Consider the following 27,256-nt stretch of genomic DNA (forward strand, 5'->3'; position numbering starts at 1 on the left):
ATATCACTTTTAAATATGTATATCAGTTTTTCTCCAACTAATATGGGGTTGAGATAGAAGTATGCTTGTTTCTCGACAAATAAACTTACTATCGTATATCTACATTTTCGTCAATATTTATCTATCGGCGAAAGAAAACATCGTAAGGTAACTTACCTGACAATTCTTCATTAGAATTTGTACATACATAACATCACGCATTTTATCCCCGAAGGGGTATGCAGAGGCGCAACTAGGGCACCCACTTTTCGCCAAGTATGTTCCGTCCCATGATGTGATAGGGGGCGAGCCTATCGCCATATCGGGCACAAATTCCAGACTCCGGGCTGATACTGAGCAGAAAAACCCAAATATCACTTTGCCCGACCCGGGATTCGAACCCAGGACCTCAGAGCGCTATTGTACCGGACGTGCAATACAACTACGCCACCGAGGCAGTCACTACGCCACCGAGGCAGGCATTAGAATTTGTAGGTATGTGAAATCAGTCCACACTAGGCAGCGTGGTGGAATAAAGCCAATACCCTCGGTAAACAAGAGGGCCCGTGCTCTGCAATGGACAGTTTATAATACAGAACTGGTATTATTATTTACCAACTTGACCAGGGTGGTACGCAGTGGCGAAGGCTGCAAATTTTCAAAAGATAACCCGAGGCGAAAAGAAATGGCCGGGGTTAACATATCGCGGCCAATTTATCGGAAAACCAAAACGAAGACAGCTGATTATACATATTATGTAATTGAAACATTCGTAAGAACGAAGAATAAACATGTATAATTATTCCATTAACCACTAATATAAATATTAATTTGTAATAAAAGGTACAAAAGTATTAAAATTATAATCACAATACGCACCTATATGTATTTTTTTATTTTCAGAATATAATTTTGTAAATGTAATTTTCCCAAAAAATCACGTTTGTCAAACAGATCAACAGTTTAAGTTTATAATAGTTACTATAATAATACCAGCACTGTATTAAATGCTGTCCCACTGCTAGTCACGGGGCTTCTCTACTACTGAGAGGGTTTAGGCCTTAGACCACCACGCTGGCGTAGGGAGGGTTTGTAAACTATACATATTTTCTAAAAAAATTATATAGAATTCTTACGTATGTAGGTTTCCTCACGATGTTGCTTTCCTGTGTTGTTCCTTTGCCCTTGTGCCCGATGACTGATAAACAAAAACATAATTTAGAAAAGTCAGATGTTTGTGCCATAGGTTTAAATCAGTGGACATTCGTCTTAGCAGTGCGTCACATTCCCAACTAGGCTATTGATTATTTATAAATATTCTAGAATCTAGAAGAGAAGAGGTATTTTTATAAAGCTTTATCAATATTTTCTTCCTCGTAAGTGTTCCTATAGCATTATTGTCTACAAATAATTGACTCCGAGTATTGAACTTGGCTTACCGTATTTGCATTTACGGTTTTATTCCTCGCAAGTCGATGACATATTAAGGAAAGGTAAGTAATAAATTAATCGTTTATCAAGAATTAACTAGGAAGGAAGTAATTTTTTTGAGTAAAGGTGCGATTAGTCTGGGAAAATTGAGGGTTTGGATTTGATTACAAGGCAACTAAAATTTGTACATATTCTAACTTGTCGGTTTGAAAAGACATTGAGATTGGGAGAAAACGAGTCTGACGTTTATGGCTTGCCTGTACAGGTACATGAGATAGAAGTAAGCTGGGGTCGTTTGAATGTATTATCTACGTCTCAAATTAAATAATAATTCGCAAAAATGGTAAAGCCAGGGAATGGTATTAATACCAAGGCCCCTGATTCCCTGTCATTTGATTTACATGTGTTATAACAAGCACGTCATGCACCTCATCGCGGTTATGACAACAGACGCTGCAGAATACGATTCCACGCTAAATTCAAGAAAATAAAGCCGAAGTTTGACGGAGTATCACGTTCTCACAGGAAACCATTGGGATAAACAGCTTGCTGTTGTCTTTCGAGAGGTAAAGAATTATAATTAGCAACTGTAGATATAAGTTTGCTTAATTTAGTCCCTAACCAATGATAAAGAAGAGGTGTACGTCAAACGCCTAAGAAATCAAAGAAAAAAGTGTTTCGTACGTGCTCAAACACACTCTTGGTATTGTCGGCATATAAAAGAGATGACGTATAACCTAGTACTAAGTAGGTACAAAAAATACAGCAGCTAAATATACTTCAATAATAATAATATCATCCCTGTATTTAATACTTTTCTACTGCTGGGCCTACTCTATTATCAAGAGGGATTCGCCCTAAGTCCACCGCGTTAGATTGCGGATTGGCTTTTGGAGAATTTCTCAGGTATGCAAATATTCTCACGATGTTTTCCTTCACCGTTAAAGCAAGCGATAATTCACAAAGAATACATATAAAACTTTCAATAAGTCAGACGTAGGTACCCGTTGGTTTCGAACCTGCGACCATTCGTCTCAGCAGTGCGTTCCACTCGAAACCTAGACTATCGCCACTTGTATGCAAGAATCGAACTGTATACCCCTGTCACACCATTTCTGTAGTCTAGCAACATTGTGAAATATTGTTAGAACATAACTTGGACTCTTCAGATTGTGTAGGATACTGGCAAAATAGTTTTTGAATATAATTTTCATCAAATACAGTAAAAGGTATGTAACTCAACACTCACGTGTTATTCCGGTTTGATGCACAACGAGTACACTCGCGGCAAGTGCAGAGGCGCGAGGTCATCTGTTAAATTAATGGGGCCTTAAGACCACCACAATGTATAATGTTTTTCCTTAATCTGGTCATTTTTAATATGAATCAAAGGTGAACTTGTGAATAACCCTGTAGTTCTCGGAGAGACGAAGGTAGACTTGCTCACGCTTCACGCTATGTGATTATACAGCATATATGTCATTACATATACGTTCTTATCTTAATACTAATAACACCACAGGAAAGTAGTAAATTTTTCCCTAGCAAATTACAAATTATAACTTGCCTTTATCCTCGAAAGGTTAAACAGAATCGCATGGTTCACCCTCACTTAGTGGAAATACGTTCAAACACTCATACGACACGTTGATATGGGAAATGAGAAAAGTATGAATTGTAAGTCGAAAGCACATTTTCAGAGCGTAATTGAGCGTATAGAATATTAGGAATGGAATTGGTGAATTCATTCTAGTTTCGACGTACAGGAATGATCGATTAAACAAGTCAAGTCAAGTCAAAGACTTTGACTTTGTCAAGGACTTTGGTTACTTTAATTCAACAACTTTTATAGAATCTCTAGGGGGGGGGGGGGTCAGCATCCCTTTCCTGCCCCCCTTGGCGACCGCCTTGATCGCCTAGAAGACTGTTGCGCCGACAACTTTCCTTGTCTTCTTCTTGGTCGTAACACTCTTGACACAGTGGTAGTGGTCGTCATATAGGATTTTCCGGAGCAGTGCAATGCACCTCACATAGTATATAGATTATAATATCTAATGCCGCATTACTCGGGTTTATCACTTCGTATTATTTAAAAGCCCCATCCAAATGCGATATAATAGAATCGGACTATACATCGTAAACAATTTATTACACAACATAATTGTTTATTCCCCACGGGTACTACGTATTTGTTTAATTGATGTCACGCGTTGTCGCATATCTGGTGTAGAATATACAGAGTGATTTTGAAACTGTATTACTAAATGAAACCATAACTCGTCTTGACTTCTGTTAACATTGTGCCAAAAATCAACCATGAAAAACGGATATTTTCACCAAAAATACCAGTTTTAATTTTATATTTTTTATAATTTTGTAGTTTGGTCTGAATATGGCTAGTACGTGAATGTATTTTTTTTATTTATTTTTTTTTATTTTTATTTTATTACACACAAAACAGATTATAATCGGGTACGCGTTGTATACAAAGTAACTTAAAGTTTTTAACATAATTATAACCCAAAACTTGTGTTCCGGAATGAATATTAAGTATTAACGAGATAGCAAAGGTGAGATTATCTAAACGTAACTATTAATGCTAACTACACTGGGTTATACCAATGTTAAGTTTTAAAGGTAAATTTCTGACTGTATGTGTGAAGTTACCGCTGTGACGAATTGTCTTAGTATAATAGTAATGGCTGTAGGGTATAGAAGATTGAAATTACTTTTCAACACCATTTATTTTGTTCGGAACTGTTTTTTTATTTAATATCTGTGGTTCAAGTAACTTATTGTAAAGTGTAATTTTAAAGAAAATAAGGGGATGGATTAATTTGGTAACGCAATGTCAAAATGATTTCGTTTATACACGGTAGGTGCTACATATAGTTACGGAAGTTTATGTTGTATATAGTTACGAAAAATACTGAGATAAACAGCGTGTTGTGTCATTGTCACGGTCAGTGTGAACCACCTCATCAAAACATCGCATACATTTTACCTACTTCAATATAAAATTATTGCATGACTGCCTAGGTAGTTTAGTTGTTGAAGTCAGCTCCCCGGGTCGGGCTAAAAAGTGATATTAGGTTTTTCTACTCAGTGTCAATCTGGAATCTGGAATTTGTGCCTGATATAGCGATTGGCGCCATTATCACATCACGGGACGGAATTCACACGGCGGAAAGTGGGTGCACCAGTTTGGCCTCTGAATACCCCTTCGGGGGTTAAATGTGTGAGTTTGTGTGTGTTTCATGATTCTTTAAAGGGTTGAGCATTCGTATGAGAGTTGAAAATTACCTTTTATTACCTTAACCTGATTTTGAAATTAACAACACCAGAGTTTCTTCCCCGTTCTTTGGTGAGAGCTGCTTTGCGAACTGGCCGTAGAGTTAATTTGGACGGAATCTAAATAATGTATAACATTGTATAGGTCTAAAATTATTCAATTCCATTTCATGGACTAGCTGTGCATGCAACGTCGTCTGGGCAGAAATCTACATCTGTCTAGGCCTGTTGTACTCTCTCGTAGTAACCCGACGCGTGCCGCTCGTCCCGTGTGTTTCCAAGATCCATCTGTGCCCGTCTTACCCTATATATTACATATTAAAGCTTAACTTTTTTCTGTTATTAGAATTTCAATCCTATGATTTGATTTAGCATGATACGCGTACGTACGCTGTGACAAAATAACAAACAAAAATAATTATATTACGTTCTGGAGTCTATTATTCTATTCTTTGATTCATCGCATTATCCCGGTATTCTTTCACTAAATATATTTACTATCCAAACACAGTAAATCTGCGAAGACAAAGAAACACCTTATATTAATATATGCTGTTATAATTAGTGAAGATGTTAGGATATTTAGAAAATCACTCAGTGCATCTTTCATCTCGGAAGAGGTTTTTAAAGCCTGCGGAGCCGCGAGTAACACCTAGCCGCACAAAAAGACTTGACAGTTATATCTTCTGTTGCTTGGCGGGAAAAATAGGTAATGCGGTTAGTGTAATAGAAAAGATGTTTATTACCTTAAGTAAGGTGAGTACTTAAATAAATCAAGTGTAATTAAGTCAATAGTTCTTTGTTATTCGCTATTGAAGTGAGACATCAACTAGCCGTGTTTAAATTATTTTTATATTATAGAATGGTGAAAGATTTGTTTTTCTTGTAGTTTACGGTAGTATAGTGGCTGTCCAGGATATTTTCAGAGTACGTAAATTAAACAAAAACAAATAATATTATCTATAGGTTATCTGTGCTATTTTCAATTACTGCTATTGTATTTGTTGTACATATGTACCTAATATGAAACTAAACAAAATATTACTTGGAATGGAAAGTTACTGGTGGTAAGATATATATTTCTATATCCTCCCAGATAGCGACCACCATACACAAGGTGGTAAAGCCCGCCATAGTGACCCACATAAGTGTGTCGCGTTCCGGGATCAGCCTGTGTATGTCCGGTTCCAACAGGCCGGCATAATTGTGTCGACTGTAAAAGGGTAATCATCTCACTTCAATCGACATTCTATTGGATCCCATTCCACTTACCATCAGGTGCAGTGGGGTATCATTGATGTACGCGTATATTAAGTATATAAAAAAATCCTAATTAACATATTGTTTTCTCCCCTAACATATATTGTAATATTAATAATCAAAATCATATCATTATAGAAGAAATGTAAATAAAAAATGAATTAAATCAAAGAGTTCTAACAATATATAGAGTGGACATTAGGTAGATTATCATAAAAAAAAATTGCGCTTATCTAATGCTTACTCAGTCTACCGTGAAATAGCAAAACACCAAAGTATTTATACTTTATATTTTTTCATATCATGATTTGCACGTTTTTAATGTGAATATTAGTATATCTTCTGTAAATATATTATTATTGTATTAATATGTAAGGTCGCTGTGACATCTTGTTATACAGACATTTCAAATAAGAGCGACTTATTACCTATTGGTAACAACTTTCGGAACAAAAATTTGGCTCTGATGTTCGGTCTATGACTAACCCCCTTATTCATAAACGATTTTTATCTAAGGACGGAGTAAAGCTGTGATAACAAGCTTGTTTCTCAGTGCCCAACGGCACTGAGAAATAGACATAGGGCCGTTGTGATTGGTTATTATTGTTGTATTTCAATATTAGCCAATCACAACGACCCTACGTCTACGCACTGCGAAGACTGCCATGCCGTCAGCACTGAGAAACAGACTTGTTATCACAGCCTTACTCGATCGTTCGATAAAAAACGTCTATGAATAAGGGGGTAATTATATAGCTAAATGTCTGTATTAAATATTTCTCCCCTGTTCGTCGTTTTCGATGTTAGACAGAGATCTGAAATATGAATAAATTAATAAATAATTCACTGTCTGATACGTGCATAGCATATATCTGAATAGATACCACCTCATTGTATATTTCTGCCGTTAGTAACAATGTGTAAGGACTGAGGAATAAGGACTGTAATAATTATGTCTATTGTTGAAGAACATTGTAGACAGTGGTTTGCTACGTACTATAAGATACTACCGGCTTAGCTTAAAAACCTTCCTTTAGTCTCTCCCCTGAGCCATCATGATGATGTTATGAGCATTTTTGCCATACATTTTCGATGCACAAGTTACAGCCAGGGTACGCCAAGATTTACGAATTTTTATTAAAGACTAGCTTTTGCTCGCGGCTTCGCCCGCGTGAAGGTGTTTTCCAGGATAAAATTCCACTATTTGATAAAAGTCTTGCTACATATTTTCCCGGTACTTATAGGTTCAAACTAATTTTATCCCCAATCTATAATTTCAGTTCAATCAGTCGAAAATCTAAGAACATTTATACAAACTTTCATCCCCTATTTTATCCCCTTAAGGGTAGAATTTATCAAAATCCTTTCTTAGGGGATGCCTACGTCATAGTAGCTTTATGCATGTAAAGTCTTAGCCCGATCCGTCCAATGGTTTGGGCTGTTCCTTGATATATCACTGTCAGTCACCTTTGAGTTATATATTATATTAACAACTGAAGTTAGCTAAAATTGAGTTTCTCGAAGCCGACCACTATTTATGTACTATGTATTTTGAGACTATGCAATTTTGTCGCGTTCGCGATTCACTTTCACTTTTGTTGAGTTTCAGAACGCGATATTAGACCCTCCAACGCGCACGCGAATTTGAACTTTATGCAGCGGTAATAAATTACAAATTGACTCTCCATTTTATTTAGAAAACGTTTGTATGGGAAATAGAAAAATGCTGTTTTGAGGATTTTCCCGGCAATTATTCGAATTTTTCTCACCTTTTAAATCTTCCCTAGACCTCCACGAATAATTCAAGACCAAGATAAGATAAATCCGTTCAGCCGTTCTCGAGTTTTAGCGAGACTAACGAACAGCAATTCATTTTTATATATATAGATATCAATTTTTTTTTTGGAATTTAATAACATCTAAAGCAGCCAGATACAATTAGTACAGCTAAAGAGATTTTATTACAAGTCTATGCATACGATATGCGAAAAGTCTTTTTCCCTGACCTATTAAAAAAAATGAAATATTATGTTTAATTTTTTTCCTATAAGTAGTTTAATAAATTTCACGTCGAAACATTCTAAATTAGGGTTAGTGCGCCGTTTCCCTATGGGGAGCATCTTCATAATTTATGCCGACAAGCTCGCCCAATATTATAACATAGCACGGAATACAAATCCAGTGAATCACTTAGTAATAATAATAATTGACCGTTTGCTACTCCGAGAATAAAATCCCTCTATGTATGGAACTATATTTTTCTCTAGAGCTCAGAAGTACCCGAGAATCTAGAATCTCTACACACTAATACGATCGAAAGCGGCGTCACAGCACGTGTAGAAGACGGGTGACATTTATGACCGGTTAAAAAAATAGAAGACTGCAGTTTGTATTTTCCGTATGTATACTTACAGTTGTTTCTAATCAGGGTATATAAGCTGTATTCAGATCACGAGCGGCGGTGGTCAGATGAAATCATTTCTGCCGAGTATTGCTTTATATTGATCGCGGTTATTTATTCGCAATACAAGAGCCACGAAGCACGTATTGTATCATTGGATTTTTGCTTTGCAGAGGAAATAAGGTGTAAGTGATAATTTTGTATCCTTATTATACATATTATTGATTTTTTATATTGTTAACAGTGTTAATCTCTTTTATATTTTTAATGGGGTTGAAGATGTTGGTAGTTTACGAGATATATTTATTTCTTATTTAATTAACCAAAAATTACGACCGTTTTCTTTTTTATTTTAACTTTTATTCATAATATTTATTTTCAAAATAGTCCTTGCAACTTATAATGTATTAAAGTATTTTATTTCCTTAGAATATACATCAACGATTTTCTCTAGCTTATAATGGCCATGTTACTAAACAATGGCTTCTATGTGGTAGGGTTAAGTGTCGTCCACCAAGCTGGCTGCAGGCAGGTCGGTAGCTTAAAATTGAAGTATCCACATATCTTCGAAATATTTGAATCTCTTAATGACTTATACAACAATTTGACTCTTTACTAGTTAAGATAATTAAAAAATAGGTACATTTATCAATAAAGTTTCCACTTCATCGACGGCTTATATTACTCTAATGTATTTAAACAGTCTTTTTCTTAACCGTCGCTGCATCGGAACGGCCTGAAAAAACAGCATAATGCTAATCCAACGAATATGTTTGGATGATTTGTTTGCAAAACACATTTATAATGGGAATTCCAGTATGTGGTTCGTTGTGTACCGTCTATTTATTGCTATTTTTTACTACTGCGTGGACAGCTTATTGTACAAAAAAAAACTTGCCAAATCATGTTTGAAATGTTAATATGTTTTTTCTAATACTTTGGCAACGCGACTTTGATCCGTTAAAGCCCTGGGCACGTCCTTGAGTAATTTGTTACATAGTCGACGGCATGTGAGTAATGGACGGGAATATGCAAGATTTACTAGTAATAATTTCTTGAAATAATAATTTTGGGTCTTTTTGAAACTTTTAAACTTCCAAACTATTCCTTAGTAAAGTATTTAATAGTTTTGGTAGGAAATTAAAATGATGTTTTATACTTTAGGAAGAGATGGACGGAATCAACAAATTTAGTGGTATTTTCATGATGAAATAACCGCAACAATATTCACATTTAAAAAGAAGTCAACAACCAAAGTAACAATAACGTCTTGCAGAAATATGTTAAAAAAAAAATATATGTATAACAAATTACATAAGGTGTTGGTCATCCGAAAAGTCAAACTTACAATATCTACCTACATGTTACAGTTATAATATCAGCCCTGTATTATATACTTGCCCACTGCTGAGCACGGGCCTCCTCTACTACTGAGAGGGAGAGGGATTAGGCCTTAGTCCACCACGCTGGCCTAGTGCGGATTGGTAGACTTCACACTCCTTCGAAATTCCTACAGAGAACTTCTCGGATGTGCAGGTTTCCTCACGATGTTTTCCTTCACCGTTAAAGCGAACAATAAATTCACAAAGAATACACACATGATTTTTTAGAAAAGTCAGAGGTGTGTGCCCTTGGGATTTGAACCTGCGGACATTCGTCTTGGCAGACCGTTCCACACCCAACTAGGCTATCGCCGCTTCACTAGGCTATCGCCGCTTCATGTTACAGTTACACAACTTTAATTTTTTTTAGCCGTTGACGGTCCGATCGTAAAATGATCTCACAGTGTCTTGAGGTCTGGCAGCCGGTCTTTTGAGTTCCGATTTAATTAAATGTAGAACTGGATCCCCGGCTAGTGCAAGATTCCAACCATCTTCTATATTGAAATTAGGATGTTTTTTAATTTCAATAGCCTCGCGAATCGTCCTAGTAAGGACTCGGTGTTCTTTGGCCATGATTTGCGGCTTGTCTAGTCGCAGATAATGATTGGAGCCTTCTTCAAAGTGTTCAGCAACTGTAAACGTTGTAGAGCGTCGGTGTCTTACGTCAGCTATATTTTTATCCACACGGATCCCTATGTTTCTTTTTGTTTGACCTATATAAATCTTATTAAATTGTGGCGTGTAGTTCAGTATACAGACTGTAGACTGGTAATTCTCCCATCCAAACTCCAAGTCGATTTTATATACATTTTTCTAAGACTTGCAGGTGACTTGATAGTAATAAGGAATCTAACCCACGGTCTCCAATAAAAATAAACTGTTGTGAAAGATAAACGTGATAATAACAAGTTGCGAGGGAAGCGCCACCTCACGAACAGGGTCACTTGCGTCGTAAAACATTAATAAGACACATTTGCATATTACGTCTGACTGATTATTACGGACTGCCGCGGAGGCGTAGTTGTACTGGATTCGCGGTAGCGCTCTCAGGTCCTGGGTTCGAATACCGGGTCGGGCAAATTGATATTTGGGTTTTCTGCTCAGTATCAGCTTGGAGTCTGGAATTATGTTTTGAAATACCAAAACGCTCGCTTTCTGATATAGCTGGTGAAATGTGGGTGTTACACCTGAGAATAAGACGTGATGCTATGTACTAGTGATGTAACGAATATTCGCATTCGCATTCGCATTCGCGAATATTCGCATATTTTTGGATATTCGCATTCGCATTCGCAAAATTTCTGCGAATGTAAATATCAGAAAAAAAAATTTGAAGATAATAGTAGACTGCCTCGGTGGCATAGTTCTACTGCATGTGCGGTACGGCAGCGCTCTAAGGTCCTGGGTTCGAATCCCGGATCGGGCAAAGTGATATTTGGGTTTTTCTGCTCAGTATCAGCCCGGAGTGTGAAATTTGTGCCCGAAATGGCGATAGGCTCGCCCCTGTCACATTATTAGACGGAACACACTTGGCGAAAAGTGGGTGCTCTGGTTGCGCCTCTGCCGACCCCTTCCGAGATAATATTCGTAATACTGTGTGTGTGTAATAGTAGGTTAATAAAATCAAAATCTAAACTAAAACAATATTCTTCTACAATAAACTATAAATATAGTCTAAACAAACAAACAAAAAATTATAGACTCTCAAAGAAAAATACCTCTCTTTCTTAAAACATACCAATTAATTAACTATTTTTACCATGTTTTTAAGTTAGTAATTAAACTTGAGTAGAGGAATATTAAACTTTAAAAATAAAAAAAAATATTTCGTTTACTTTAATAAAGCTTAAAAATGTAATTCTCATTAGAACTTGTAACACATTAGCCACTAAGAAATTAAAAGCAATTGAAAGAAACAAAAACAAATTCTTCTATAATTTTTTATCAGTCTTTGCATAACTTTTTAACGTTTAGATAATTATCATCTTAGATAATAATAAAATTTGGATAATCATCATAGAAAATTGGCGCCAAATTTGAACAAAAACTAAACATTCGCATTCGCATTCGCGAATGTCGGTAGCAGATATTCGCATTCGCATTCGCGAATGTTCAAAAAATGACATTCGTTACATCACTACTATGTACAGATCGCGATGTGGGTGTTACACCTGGGAAATAGACGTGATGCTGATACACATGCATATTAACAGTTTAACAACTTGTACTTTTATGACGGAGCAATCGTAAAATAAAACCCATCTTTTTTATCATATTTCACTGACATTTTTATCCCGGGAAATGTTTATACTGGAAAAGCAGACTAAAGTTAGTATACATATATGTACGATTTTCTTTTCTATACTTGTCATGTTGTGTGAATATAAACTTTTTATATGTGTATATTTGTATTTGTAAATACACATAAAAATTGGATGCAGTAATTGCGCCTCTGCTCGCCTCGGGATCTATTGCGTTCTATTATTAGTCCAGGCAGGGGGCCCGGGTAGAAAAATATGTCTAAAGCGCGACTCATTTTATTACTATCATCATCCATGGAAAGTTTGGCCTGCGAATCTTAAATACCTACTATCTATAGATACTTACCCGGTCTTCAAGCACGATGGACACAAGAAACATTTCTAACGCCGCGTAGAGATACAATTTCTTTTGTTGGCAAAATATTTTTCCGTGGTTAACATTATAGCTGGCCTAGGAAAATAAACCTGCTATGGAGGCGCCACTTATGCTCTTTTATTTTATAAAATTATCAAATTAGTATTGTTTTTTACCAAAACATTACGTTATTTTTCCTAGTCAGGCAAAATTTTGATTGCATTGCTATAGATCAGGGGTGGCCAACCTTGGTAAGACCTAAGATCTATTTTTCACTGATGATACTCTGTGCGATCTACCAAGTTACATACATCTTGAAATCTTAAATGAAACAACATAGTTCAGTACACAATTTATTATTATTTTGATTAAAAAATGATACAAGACGATGCGTGCAGCAGTTAGTGATTAGGTATGTTGCGCGGTCTGTTCTACGTATTTATATTTTTGCTTTGCCACGATCGACCGGTTGGCCACCCCTGCTATAGATCAATAGATTTCCCATAAACTTTACCAACATATTATAATATATCTCATCGTGCTATAGCGTCTCTCTCTCTCTCTTATCCGTGTTATATAATACAGTTTAAAAAGACGCTTGTTTTTAAAATATACTTACCTAATAAATTAATATGCATGTTAAAATGATTTGCATAAATTATACACGCTGCGAAATAAAATTTGCAATTATTTCACATAGCCATCTGATATAACAAAAAATAGTATATTTATACAAGCTACAAGTCGTGGCTTAGACTTAATTCTTAATCAAAAATACAAACTAATCTGTAACACAATTATCAGTAATTCTAGTACATCAAGTGACGAATGATAAAATAAAAATCTTTACTATAAGAAAACATAATATATTACTAAGCCAAAGACAATACTTCGCAACATGTAAAATAACTTTAATTATTTGGTTTTCAAACAGGCAAAAAAATCTTTAATTTATTAATTTTACAGAATGCGATCACGTAGTTGTGTCGAAGTACCGCCGCGTAGGTACAGACTTTATTTGAAAAAAATATTATTTCGTATTTTTTGTCTCTTGAAAACCCTATATAATATTGCTTTCACAACTATTAAGTAAATTTTATTTGACAGTTATTAAACAGCTAATGTAGGTAGTATTCATTCGGTTACCATTTATTTGGAGGCATAGGTTGTAGTGTGACTTTTGTAATTGATCGGTTTATACATTTATGTGACGCGTAGCATTTATCAAGAAGTTGTGAAACAGGTCCTTATTTATAATAATAATAAAGAAGGCAGTTTTTATTCCCTATTTGCCGTTTTCAGTAAACGACACCAATCACTTTTTTCGATCGATAACGAAAATCAATAAAAAGGAATTTTCTGGTTCGGATTAAAGATAAAAAGTGGGATCAAATATTAAAACTGGCCGTGTAAGGCTTAAAATAAAATATATATGTGCATATGTCAACATTATTTCGTGTTTCAAAATCTTGGTGATGGTAGGTCCTATTTTACCTCTTGCCACTACAGCAACATCTCAACGTATTAAATAAAATAAATTATACAAAATTCGACATATTAATAATATAAAAAAACGTTAAATTTATACAATATATTCTGCAATAACACTTTTTACGAAAACTTGATGTTGAACAAATAAGCTTTTAATAGACGATTACGTGTGTTAGATACATCATACTTGTTTAATAATTTATTGTGAATGATGTTACTTTTGTGGGTATTTGTATATTAATATAAATGAGAGTAATGTCGGTATTTTGAAATAAGAGTTGATTTTATACTTGTTGTTGGAACAGATTGTCAGTTATGTCTAAGCTATCGAAGAGGAAACATTAAAAGTGATCGCTGTGAAATATAAGTGTTTTCTTGAAGAAATTATACTATCCTTACATCTCAGAAGTGGGATTAACTCTGAATAACTGCATAATATCTTTGTGCAGACGCTCACATTACAACGTTTTATCGTTTATATTTGTACTACAATACACGGAGCATAATGGAAAGCGGCCAGAAAACACCTGATATGGCCAAAAATTGTTGTGATTCGCGTTCAAGCAAAAGGAAATATCAAGAACGTGACAATGAAACGTCTGATATGGATCGTCGAAAGGAGAAGAGAAAGCGTACCAGGGATAGCTCTGGGAGCGAGATAATGGCCAGAATGTCGTCAGCAAGAAGAAGCCGTACCAACGTTTCTGAGCGCCATGATTCTAGATGTCGGCGTCGACACAGGAGTTCGAGCAGCTCTACCCGACATCGTGAAGAGCATCGGCGACACCGCACTCGTGACAGTAGTCCGCGTAGGCGGTCTCGCCGAAGTGAAGCACGCGCGAGCAGTGGCTCAAGAACGACGCGTCAACGACCCAGCTCACCGGTAAGACGTTCCAATAATAGTACAGACAATATGACTTATTTACTTTTGACTGAATTGATGAATAGTTTTGTAAATAATAGTCGACATGAGGGTAACAAGTTTCCGTTGTTAGGAAATGTTATTCCAGACTTTGATCCGATGGTAAAAGGACAGACTATACAAATGTGGCTGAATAAGGTTGACGAATGTGCAAAATTGTACAAGTGGGGTGATGATCAAATCATACACTACGCTTTGCCAAAATTGGTAGGTGTAGCGAAAACCTGGTACCAGACGCTACCTACCATGTCGTTTTCGTGGCTAGAGTGGAAAAATAAGTTGACTGAGTCATTTCCTTGCAGTGAAGATTACGCGGAGATGTTAACGGAAATGTTATCAAAACGAGTTAAATACAATGACTTGTTAGAACTATATTATTACGAAAAGATTAGGTTACTAAATCGCTGTGATATTAAGGGGACACGGGCCGTAGATTGCTTACTGTACGGTATCGAGGATCGATCACTAAGGTTAGGTGCTAAGGCATTGAATTGTCAGGAACCCGAGCAAGTCTTAAAATATTTTCAGTCTACTAGACAACAATTGCGTGATATAGATAAGCCACGATTCAATGATAAAAAGATTAGTACTTTATCGAGTAGTTCAAATGTTAAATCTGTTAACAATGACACAAAAGTTAAAGGTGCAAGTGGTGCGATAGTTTGTTACAATTGTAATGAACCCGGTCACTTTAGTTTCAGATGTACGAAAAGGATATTGAAATGTAACATATGCAATAGATTAGGACATACGACCATAAACTGCACAAAACTACCCTCGGATATTAGCAAAGGTGGTAAAACAAATGAAAAAGATATATTACGGGTAGACACGGAAAACGTTGTCGGTAATAATGATAAATATACAATGCAGGTAAAACTTAATGGACATTCTATTTTAGGATTTGTGGATCTAGGTAGCCAATGCACTTTAATCAGGTATAGCGATGCTAAAGATTTAGGGATTTCGTGGTCTGATTCTAATCTACCCACTATGAGGGGTATAGGCAGTAACATTGTTTTACCATTAGGATGTGCTACTGTTGTTGTACAAATTCAGAATATTTTAGAAAAGATCGAAGCGTTAATCGTGGAAGATAATGTTATCAAGTATCCTATATTGATCGAGCATAGTTTTACAGAGAAGCCAGGTATTGTAATAACGAAAACTTATGATTCTTTAATATTTACACGTGAAACACGTGAGAGATTTTACCTTACATCAGTTTCAAACGTTTCTATACAGCCCAAACAGATGTGCCTTGTTAGAACTGTTTGCCCTATAGATTTTTGCGGAACTGTATACGTGCGAGGATCACTTCGTGGAAAACCTGGTTATGAATACTACCTTATGCCAGGTGAATATGAAATAGTAGGAGGTCAGGGTATTTTGGTTATTCAAAATTTATCTGATAATGTAATTGTTATAACAGCAGACTCTTTGATAACACGTGCTCTTAGTTCAAATAATTGTATGGATATTAATGTTTTATGTGTGGATGATGATCAGTATTGCACTGAACTTAACTATGACCCCAATTTATCTTTCGCTGAATTAAATCAATTAAAGGAGCTGTTGATTAGGTATAAAGAGTGTTTTTCGACTAACTTAAAGGATTTAGGGTTTACAAATATAGTAAAAATGGAAATCGAGTTAACGGATAATAAACCGGTTGTCTATCGGCCGTACAGGCTTTCGTACTCAGAGCGACAGTTAGTGCGATCAATGGTCGAGGATATGATAGAAGCAGATATTGTTTGTGAGTCTAATTCCCAGTATGCAAGTCCAATATTACTTGTGAAGAAGAAAACAGGCGAAAAAGGTTGTGTGTAGACTACAGAGCACTAAACGCTAAAACAAGGAAGGAACACTATCCTCTACCATTAATCGACGACCAATTAGATATGTTGGCAGGAAACTCTTTATTCATCTCACTTGATTGCGCATCTGGTTACTACCAAATACCGATAGCGGATAGTTCTCAAGAAAAGACTGCTTTCGTTATGCCATTCGGTTTGGCCAATGTGCCGTCTATATTTCAAAGAACCATGAACAAGATTTTATCAAGATCTAAAGTCGATTACGCAATAATATTCATGGACGATATACTTATACCTGCCAGATCTTTTGGTCAAGGACTTGAGCGTTTGGAGAAGGTATTACAATTACTGTCTGAAGCAGGGCTTACATTGAAGCTTAAAAAGTGCAATTTCTTCTACAAAGAAATCGATTTCCTAGGATTTCAAGTTAGTGGTGAGGGCATACGACCAGGATCGCATAAAATTTTAGCTGTCTCTAATTTTCCAGTACCCAGAAATGTACACGATGTTAGGCGATTCATTGGACTCGCTAGTTTCTTTAGGCGTTTTATTAAAGATTTCGCTCTAATAGCGCGCCCTCTTACCGATTTATTAAAATCAAATTTTATATGGAAGTGGAACGATGAACATTTTAGTGCATTTAACACTTTGAAACAAAATTAGCTGAACGTCCTATTTTGGCATTATATGATGTCAAACTAGAGACTGAGTTGCACACTGATGCTTCTAAATTAGGAGTCGCTGGCATTTTAATGCAGAGACACTGCGATGGATCACTTAGGCCCGTGGCATATTACAGTCGGAAGACAAACGTAGATGAGCAAAAATTGCATTCATTTGAATTGGAAACTTTAGCTGTGATAGCTTCGTTGAAACGTTTTCGTGTTTATTTGCTAGGATTAAAATTTAAAATCATCACCGATTGTAATGCGTTACGTACAACATTAACAAAGCGAGACCTCATCCCTAGGATATCTCGATGGTGGGTGCAGTTTCAGGAGTTCGATTGTGAAATCGTGTATAGGGCTGGAACACGTATGTTACATGTGGACGCTCTTAGTAGAGCTCCTGTAACTGAGCCGGTTGCAGATGATGATGAGACACATTTTCTTGACGTTTTAAATATTAACACGGAAGATTGGATTTCCACTGTGCAGAGTAATGATGACGAAATAAACAGAATTAGAGACATTTTACGTGACAAAAATACGAGTATTATATCAGATATTTACAAAAACTACCAATTAAGAGGGAATAACGTATTTAGAATTGTCGGTGATAAACAGAAATGGGTAGTACCAAGAGCAGTAAGGTGGCAGATACTTAGAATGAACCACGACGAGGTAGGCCATTTTGGCTATGAGAAAACGTTGAACCGAATCCGCGAAATATTTTGGTTTCCTAAAATGCGACGCTTTCTTAAGAAGTATGTGTCCGCATGTCTTCAATGTGCACATCATAAGGCCCCGAGTGGCTGCAAGGAAGGTATGCTACATCCAATACCAAAAATAGACACCCCGTTTCATACACTTCATGCCGATTATTTAGGTCCATTTGTTCGATCAAAGAGAGGCAACACATATATTCTAGCTATTATTGATTCTTTTACGAAATTTATTAATATTAAAGCCGTACGGGATACTAAAAGCACAACAGCGATAAGAGTATTTAAAGAATATTTCAGTAATTTTGGAACCCCATCACGGCTAATTACTGACCAGGGTACCTATTTTACCAGCGCAAAGTTCAAATCTTTTATAACGAGTTCAAACATTAAACATATCCTTAACGCTGTTGCCACCCCAAGAGCGAATGGTCAAATAGAGCGTTACAATCGAACCATATTAGATGCCTTAAGTACAAAGTGTCATGGTAAAGGTGATAATATCTGGGACGAATATGTCGGCGATATTCAACTAGGCATGAATACAACTATGAATAAAGCTACAGGTAAAAGTCCTTCCGAGTTGTTATTTGGTTTTAAGGTGTTGAATTCTTCCGAAAATATGATTAACGAGGTATTAAATGAAATAATTACTCGCGTTACTGATGATGATTTGGCAGAAGTAAGATCAGCAGCAAAGCTCAGGATTGAGAAACAACAACAATATTCTAAAAAACTGTTTGATAAACGAAGAAAGAATGTAACATCGTATAATATTGGAGATCTTGTTAGAGTTGAACGGACGATAATTGATAAAGAGCACATAGGTAAATCGAAAAAACTTATAGCCAAATTTCATGGTCCATACTGCATTATAAAAATTTTGGATAACGATAGATTCCTGATTGAAGACACTCCCTTGAGTAGAAGAGGTAATAAGAAATATCAAAACGTTGTATCGGTAGACAAGATTCACCCTTGGCTTAGCTATAAGGATATGACCAGTGAAAGTAGCGAAAACGACAATAGCGGCGACGAAATATTAGAATGTAATGAGAATGATAAGTAAAATAATAGTTCGCCTTAGATGGTAATTAAAGTGAAAGATTGATTGATGCATGTTAAGTTAATTTGTGATAAATGATTTGTGAAAAATGAATAAATGGATTTGGTAATGTAAATTAAATAACTTTGTAATCACCGCATATGATATAACTGAATTCGACTAGAGTTGACCTACGACATAAAACAAGACGAATTATGAATGGTCAGTGCAGATGGTGAATAGTGCCAAGAAATTGGCATTGCATAGATGACCGCAGATACGAACATAATTACATTGCATTGGTCAGTGCAGATAGCGAATGGTGCCAAGTAATTGGCATCGCACAGATGACCATTCACCACACTACACATCAACATTGGTCAGTGCAGATAGCGAATGGTGCCAAGTAATTGGCATCGCACAGATGACCATTCACCACACTACATAGCATACACTCACACTGCTCGGTGCGGAAAGCAAATGGTGCGAATCATTTGACATTGTACATACAAGTGATGATTCTATTGGATTATGATGAAAAGAATTTGTATGATTTTATATCATCCCCAAGTATTCCGGCTGAGTGAGGGGACTCACTCGAAAAGGATGGCCGAGCTGTTAGATACATCATACTTGTTTAATAATTTATTGTGAATGATGTTACTTTTGTGGGTATTTGTATATTAATATAAATGAGAGTAATGTCGGTATTTTGAAATAAGAGTTGATTTTATACTTGTTGTTGGAACAGATTGTCAGTTATGTCTAAGCTATCGAAGAGGAAACATTAAAAGTGATCGCTGTGAAATATAAGTGTTTTCTTGAAGAAATTATACTATCCTTACACGTGATCATATTATCTACTCAATTAATTATAATTATTCAAACAGACAACCATGCATTGAACCTGTCAATTTAGTTCATAAATCATTAAAGATAATTAAACAGCTCTCATATTTGTGTCGTCATTGCGATAATGTATTTTATTATTACATTATCCGTAACGGTAGCTAGAGCATTTGTGCAAACTGTCCCGCGATATATAAAGAGATGCGCAATTCTTCAGACATATCCTTATTATAATAACGCTACTTTGAACTCAGCTGTCAAAAAATAATATAATAATTTACAATTGTACTGTCTTGTTAGTGTCTTTTATGAAAGTCGCCGTTATTAATATATTTGCTAAGATTGTCATTCTTTTTGACATCTAGTTTTTCTCTAAACTTTTTACATACATAAGACAGTTTGGCTGAGACTTAAAGTAAATTTTAGGTAAGTAGATATTCTCTTATTTAACAAATTTTAGTGTATTTTTAAACTTTTAATAAGTTTAATCTCTATGAATGTGTAAGTTGGTGTTCTTCTTTGTCCATGTCTTGTCTTTGCCTTTGTCTGTTAGTTCTTACCTCGTTAGTTTTGTTCGTTTAATCATTCAGAGTTTATTTATTTATTTACTAGTTACACCAACGACATGTCACAATGCAATATAACGATATTTAAATATATAGGAATTTTCACAGTAGGAAATGCCTTTACAGGTGTATACAACATTTAGGTGTTTCAGAGCAAGAAGAAGAAAAATTATAAGAAATATTGCACGATAACAGTATACATTGAATGTTTACGATAATAACACTACTTACATTCATACAATAACGTTAATAAATAGTAATGATCACAAATATTTAATTTAATTTAATTTCATAACATAAAATAATACAAGTTAATTCAAAATTGTGTGTTGAGTTGAATACGCATTTTTTTGAAGGTTTCTATGTTAAAAAAAAATCACACTCCACTGCACGAAATTGTAAATTGAGCAGTAAGATAGAACTTCGGTTGACGAGAGATTTTTATCCTTCGGCTCTCTAAATTATGTTATCTACATAACTATGCCGGCATGTTTGGAACTGTATATGGGGGAGCGTAACGGTTGTTATGGAGGTAAGTACAAAGTTGTTTACGACCGGCCGCCTGCCTAACTTCAATCCCCATCTAACTCCTTTCCAGAGTTCCGCTTAACTCTATCTTGCGTTTATTTATATTTTTACCTCACCAGGCTTCACCATGATCACACTGATGCTCCTGACATTACTGGTGGGTTCTCACGCCCAGCTATCAGGGTTTGTTGGCTCTCTCGGCAAAAGCATTCAAGATGCTAACCGTGGAGTGGTTAATACGATTACTTCTGGAGCCAATAATGGCGCGACAGCCGTGGTGGATATTACAAAAAGTGCGAAAGATGGGAACATTGTCACTGTGGTGGCGAGTGGCGTGAAGAAGGAGGCAGGAGCCGTCGCGCAACCGGTAGAGTCAGTCGTGCTACTCACTGCAACCAGTCAATGTGAGTATATCTGCCATGTAATCGATGATCTGAATCGTTTCCTTCGATTCCTCGCGAAAATAGATAGTAATCAGAACATAATTGTTATATTTTGACAGGCTTACAAATGACTTGTTTTTAATGTTTTATTGAAAACGGCCGATAGTAAGACCAGAGCAAATTAAATTTGGTTTCCAATAAATATTAAGTGTCCAGATTTTATAACAGTCGAGCCATGCTGGAGACATGTGTATTAATATGACTAGCTCTTTATTATTAAGGAAACTCATTTTACAGAAAGCTAAAGTAAAATTACTGCTTGCATCAATCCCTCGTCGACAATAAATGTGCATTTGACAAAATTTGTGAAATATTTGGAGGCCCAAAGTTCTCTTTTCCATAAGTAATCTCAATTCCTTTTCTTTAAGTCCGGCCGAATTAGGAAAACAAATATCAATATGATGATGTCGTGATGCTTAATGGCTATCATTTTTTTAATTGACAGGCGAGCTGGTGAAGAAAGCTTTGGGCGTGGATTACGCGTCAGCTAGGTTTCTGAAAGACGATGACTTGAACCAACTCAAACTGGAGTTCATCACACCGTAAGTGATATTTCAATAAATACATAGATTGTAATATACAGGATCTGTAACATCAGTGGGATCACCCCTTACGGGACCCAACATAGCTAACATCTTGATAAAATGACTGACCATTCGCATCTTTACAATGACGACGACGTAAATGCAACAAATATATTTTTTAAACTGGTACTTATAGCAAATATTCAATAAGGTGACAAATAAAGTTTTGTCTATTTTGGTCGATATTTTGCATTAAATAATGTTACCAGTTCTGTTTATGTATATTATTCCTGATGACCCACGCTTCCTCTACTACTGAGAGGGTTTAGGCCTCAATCCATCACGCTGACCTAGTGCGATTGACAGACTTCACGCACTATTGAAGTTCTTATGAATTCTTACCTATATGTATTTCCTTACGATGTTTTTCTTCACCGTTAAAGCGAACTATAACTGATAAACTATAGAAACGTCACTAAAATCAGAGATGTGTTTGGGTTTCTAATTGTCTCGTCAGTCCGTGCAATTCCAAACACCGCTATCGTGCACTTTTTTATGTTATAATTTTGGTGGAACAGATTGTTACTATTTGACAAAACCTATAACGTGATTTTTTGTTGTTCAGCGCGTTGCGGGTGACGTTCAACATCACACAAGCAGCGGAGCTGATCCCGGCGTGGCGCGGATTCGACCCCGAACTACCGCTCATCATCATCGCGCACGGGTTCATGTCCGACCCTGACTCAGGGGGATTGGGGGATGTGCTCGATGCTTTTCATAAGAAAGGTGATTCTAAATAAACCTGTGTTATTGTTCACTAGCGCTCCCGATAGCGTTCCACACTCCAGACACATCAGTATGAAACCTGCACTGAAATTTTTTAAATATTTAAGTGTTTTCGCAATTTTTTTCTTCACCTATTATATCCTTTATTTTTAATCGCCGCTTGTTCAGCGACAGTAAATTTGGATTGCTTTCTAGACAGACCACGTGTGTTTTGTGCCCTCGGATTAAAAACTCAACGCAAACGAGACGACGCGCGTTGGGTGTGTATTGTCAATGAATTATCGCTTTAGCGGTGAAGGAAAGCATCCTGAGGAAACCTACATTCCAGCGTGGCAGACTAAGGCCTACCCTCTTTATACGAAATAAAATTATGAAATAATATGGAGGAACCCGTGCTGAGCAGTGGGCAGTATAAGTTACACAATTAGTATAAGGTATTATAAAAGCCACCGCGCCGCATCGGTTCGTTTCCTATCTATCGATGGTATTACTCAAAAAAAGGCAGAAATTGATTCGTGAATAACAAATTACAATGAGATATCGCAGATGGTAAAATATTAAAAACTCCATTACAATGGTTGGTTACAGGCCAGTACAACGTGCTCGCGCTGGACTCGAGCGCGTACATCCGCTGGTTCTACCTGCGCGCCACCACCTATGTGCGCTACATCGGGGAGAAACTAGGCGAGATTCTCGCTGCCATGGTCCAACGTAAGTTTGTTAACCTCTGTAGCCTGGCCAGGTAAAACCCATGCCAAATTGCGGTAAAATATTAAACAAATTTCTTATTATAACTTGTAACAAAAAACCAAAGTGGCGCTCACAAAATAGGTTTTTGATTTTCTTGGTCAGGCTATATTGTCTATTCCTGTCGCCAAGCAGTAATGTGCATTGCCATGTTTCTGCTTGAAGGCTTCCCATTGATAAACGAGTATTGTCATCTAGTTATATAAAACAAAATTAGAATTCCTATGGCATAACAGAACGTAAGTGTAACTTTTAAATAGGTATTTGTTCATGACGTTACTACACTTGGAATATGCAAAATTCCCATAAACTAAAAGCATAGCTGAGTGCTAACTATAGCTTACTAATGGTACAATTATGGTAATAGGATAATGATGGTGTCGTGAGATCATCTTGTATTACAGAGTAATGGTGCGTATGCGTGTATCAAGGTTAAATTGTGGTCAGTAATATGTTTTAATAAGGTTCTTCCGTAAGAAAAGGTATTTAATTTATCTAGATAAATAAAGATCTATGCTTCATGCAAGTTCATTATAGACACAGTGACGTAGTTGTATTGTATGACTATGCTCAGGTCTCTGATTCGAGGGTCGAATTCTCCTTAAGTTTTTCCGTTCAATATCACGCTGGAGAATGGAGTCTATTGTTGTGACGTGTAATTAGCAATAGATTCGCCCTTTATAATATGGTGCCTGGCTGGATAAATATGGTGTTACATCTCAGCTTACGACTGCAAACGAAAAAGGCGTGATGCTAGAAAATCACATTTAGACCATCAAATTTCCAGGTGGCCTCAACCCGAATAAGATCCATCTAATCGGGCACAGCCTGGGCGCGCACATCAGCGGTTTCACCGGTAAGGAGTTCACCCGGCTCACCGGTCACCAGGTCGGTCGGATATCCGGACTAGACCCCGCCGGACCGTGCTTCTTCAACGCTGGGCAGGACTTGAAACTTAACGCAACCGATGCTACCTTCGTTGATGTTATTCACACCACGCACGGATCTTTGGGGATCACAGAGCCTGCTGGTAAGATATGAAACTTGAAGTATGTTTATCAGCTTAGTAAATAGTAGAAATGTGAACATTACAGTCTAATTGCTTACCGATTAGGTGTGATACTTAAATAACATTATCTCTTTTATTGCTTCTAATTGTGAAACGAGCTTGCCGTTCGCGTGTTGGTAAGCGATACGACCGCCCATAAACAGTAGAAACACCATCCAACACCTTGAATTACAAAGAATTGTTTGGTATTCCACTGCGCTCGCCATCCTGAGACATGAGATGTGAAGTCTTATGTCCAATAGTTCCCTTAGCTACACCTATAGTGGTACCTACCCAGGCGGACACTCATACGTAAGAGACCTACCACCACTATTGTGTTTTGCAAGGCGTATAATTTTGTTTTCCTTAGGGGAACATACAATTATGTAATAAGTTTGACAATAGTGTAGATATCTAAGTAATAATTACATAACCACCATTATTATACTCTGAGTAAAGAAGTTTGATCTCTATTCCCTATAATGATATAGTCAGTACCTGTCCGTCACTGTTTTCGTATAATTCAATATTGTGATTCCGTAATTATCCTCGCTATAGATAATTTATTATATGTAGCATATTTGAATGCCGGTTGTCAAAGGATATGACGTCCCTTGCTGGTCAAACTCTTTTAGAATGTTATGTAGCGAATACGAGTCAGTGTCGTTTCATAATAATTGATTGACAGACTACTGTGTGACTCACGCGTTGGTTCGGCCAATCACACCCATCACAATTTAACGAAACGGATCTTCGTGTCGTGTTTGTTATGCCATATTCTAGGGCAGTCGATTTTTGTTCCTTACCAGAAACAATTGCCCATATAATTTTAATAATAATTTATAATTTTTTCGAGAAAATATTAAATTTTAAAAATATTAATAATAAGGCAAAAGACAGTATTGCTGGACATGGCATTGCTCGCTTTAAATCCCTCACCACTGGCTTGGGTCTTGCGGTTCGCCATCGGAGGGTGATTCATATTTTTATATGTATTGTTATTTTTAAGATATGCATATAAAATGTAAAAAGTAACTTTATAAATAAAGAATAATATGAGTCTTGCGGTTCGCCATCGGAGGGTGATTCATGTTTTATATGTAATTATAAAAAATGTATGTATTTTTAAGGTAAATATAAAATGTAAAAAGAAAATAAAGAATAATAATATCAATTAAATTTCAGGTCATTCCGACTTCTACCCGAACGGCGGCACCCAGCAGCCTGACTGCGTGCTGCAGACCTGCAGCCATGGACGCGCGTGGTATCTGTACAAGGAGTCCATCCTTAACCCCACGGCATTCGTCGCGGTCCCTTGCGACGGGTGGAGCGAATTCAGAGCACATAATTGCAAACAGGAGCAAGTGTAAGTATTTTGTAGCAGCCAGGGTAATTATTACATGTTAGAACTACGTTTATAATTAACAGGTGAATGACAGATGATCAAGAGCCGATCTAGCTGTCGAGACAAAGGGCGGGGCCGGGGGTCATATAGCTGAGATCTAGTAAATTGTGCTGTCGTAAAAAATATTTATTTTTCTGAATGTCAATGAAATTCATTAAAAATTATCAATAGTTAAGTAAACCCAACCTAAGAGGGGGTGTGTCATGACCCAATGATCCTCGCCCCTGGATCCGCCCTTGTTGTCTATGGGCAATTGGAGCATTTACCATCAATGAGCGGATTGCTTTAAAAACGTTTATACTTTATTATAATACTAGTTGTTCGTGGTTCTCCCCCTCGTGAAAAGCGTGCCTGCTACAGTCTCTGAAACACGGTACGATGCTAGCGCAGTTTAAAAAACATAAAAAAATTATATTATTTCCCATAGGAGGCAATTGGGATTACAAGTAACTGTGAGTGTTAATCCAGGACAAATTTTATCCTGTTTCTGCGGTTACTTCCAACAACCATTCATTAGTAAGAAATAGGATTAAACTTCCTTTATATTAAACCTAAAAAGAAAGTAAAAATTTTATTGTGCGTAAAAACTTCCACTACGCGTTGTGCTCACGTTGCCCTGAGATCGGTTACTTGTCCTTTCTGAAGGTAATTTAGATTCTTATATTTTTTTCAGGTTGATGGGTTACAGTACTCCTCAAGTGCAAGGCTTGTTTTTCCTGCAGACCGACTCGGCTTCCCCCTACGGTCTAGGGGAGGCGGGGGCGACCTACGCTAATACTGAGGGCGTGCTCAAGAGTATCCAGCCCTTAGGCCCTGGCGCTTTCTTGGGATAGAACTTCTTACCGCTTTTTATGAATGATCCCAGTCACTATCAGTCCATTTTTAAAGAATCGACAAAGATTTTGTTGACATGTTTGTTTCTTTGATTGGTTTATTTTCGGATCGAAGATTAAAATTGGTTCTTTTATAGAAAACAGACGTGAATGTGATTTTATTAAAGGTAGATGGGATATAGTGAGATAGAGCATTAATTATTAGGGTAATAGATATAATGTAGTTCAAATTTATTTTTACCTTTTTTTGTAAACTGTTATCCCCTTATTCATAGACGTTATTTATCTAAGTCCTATCTTTGCTGTGATAACAAGTCTGTTTCTCAGTACTGACTGTATGGCGTAAACAGGGTCGTTGTGATTGGCTAATATAGATACAACTAGAATCTAGTTGGCTGTCAGATAAACAAAGCAGAGAAACAGACTTGTTATCACAGCAATGGTCCGTCCTTAGATAAATAACGTCTATGAATAAGGGGGTTAGTTTTTTTTTGTATGAAATGTC

At 36.5% G+C, this 27,256-nt stretch overlaps 1 protein-coding gene across 5 annotated transcripts; it reads left to right on the forward strand.

Moving 5' to 3' along the window:
• Nucleotides 1-5,538: 5,538 nt before the first annotated feature.
• Nucleotides 5,539-26,902, forward strand: LOC115453676 (pancreatic lipase-related protein 2). 5 transcript variants are annotated; one of them, XM_037441093.1, is made up of 8 exons: nt 5,539-5,628; nt 21,085-21,369; nt 21,854-21,950; nt 22,558-22,718; nt 23,307-23,429; nt 24,253-24,495; nt 25,699-25,879; nt 26,592-26,902. In XM_037441093.1, the coding sequence occupies exons 2-8, from the start codon at nt 21,093-21,095 to the stop codon at nt 26,749-26,751; spliced, it is 1,242 nt and encodes a 413-aa protein (XP_037296990.1). In that variant the 5' UTR covers nt 5,539-5,628; nt 21,085-21,092; the 3' UTR covers nt 26,752-26,902. The 5 variants fall into 5 exon arrangements, with proteins under 5 accessions (XP_037296990.1, XP_037296984.1, XP_037296980.1 ...); XM_037441087.1 differs by lacking the exon at nt 5,539-5,628 and adding an exon at nt 8,275-8,359; XM_037441083.1 differs by lacking the exon at nt 5,539-5,628 and adding an exon at nt 8,410-8,547.
• The last annotated feature ends 354 nt before the right edge of the window (nt 26,903-27,256 follow it).

This window comes from Manduca sexta, chromosome 4 (assembly GCF_014839805.1).
Source record: "Manduca sexta isolate Smith_Timp_Sample1 chromosome 4, JHU_Msex_v1.0, whole genome shotgun sequence".
NCBI lineage: Eukaryota > Metazoa > Arthropoda > Insecta > Lepidoptera > Sphingidae > Manduca > Manduca sexta.

Excerpts from the sequence above, each read along its gene's own strand:
- LOC115453676 (XM_030182389.2), top strand. The coding sequence starts at position 20,918 with ATGCCGGCATGTTTGGAACTGTATATGGGGGAGCGTAACGGTTGTTAT. Across the intron at positions 21,951-22,557 it reads AAACTGGAGTTCATCACACC|CGCGTTGCGGGTGACGTTCA; the intron begins GTAAGTGATATT and ends TTTGTTGTTCAG. Across the intron at positions 22,719-23,306 it reads CGATGCTTTTCATAAGAAAG|GCCAGTACAACGTGCTCGCG; the intron begins GTGATTCTAAAT and ends GGTTGGTTACAG.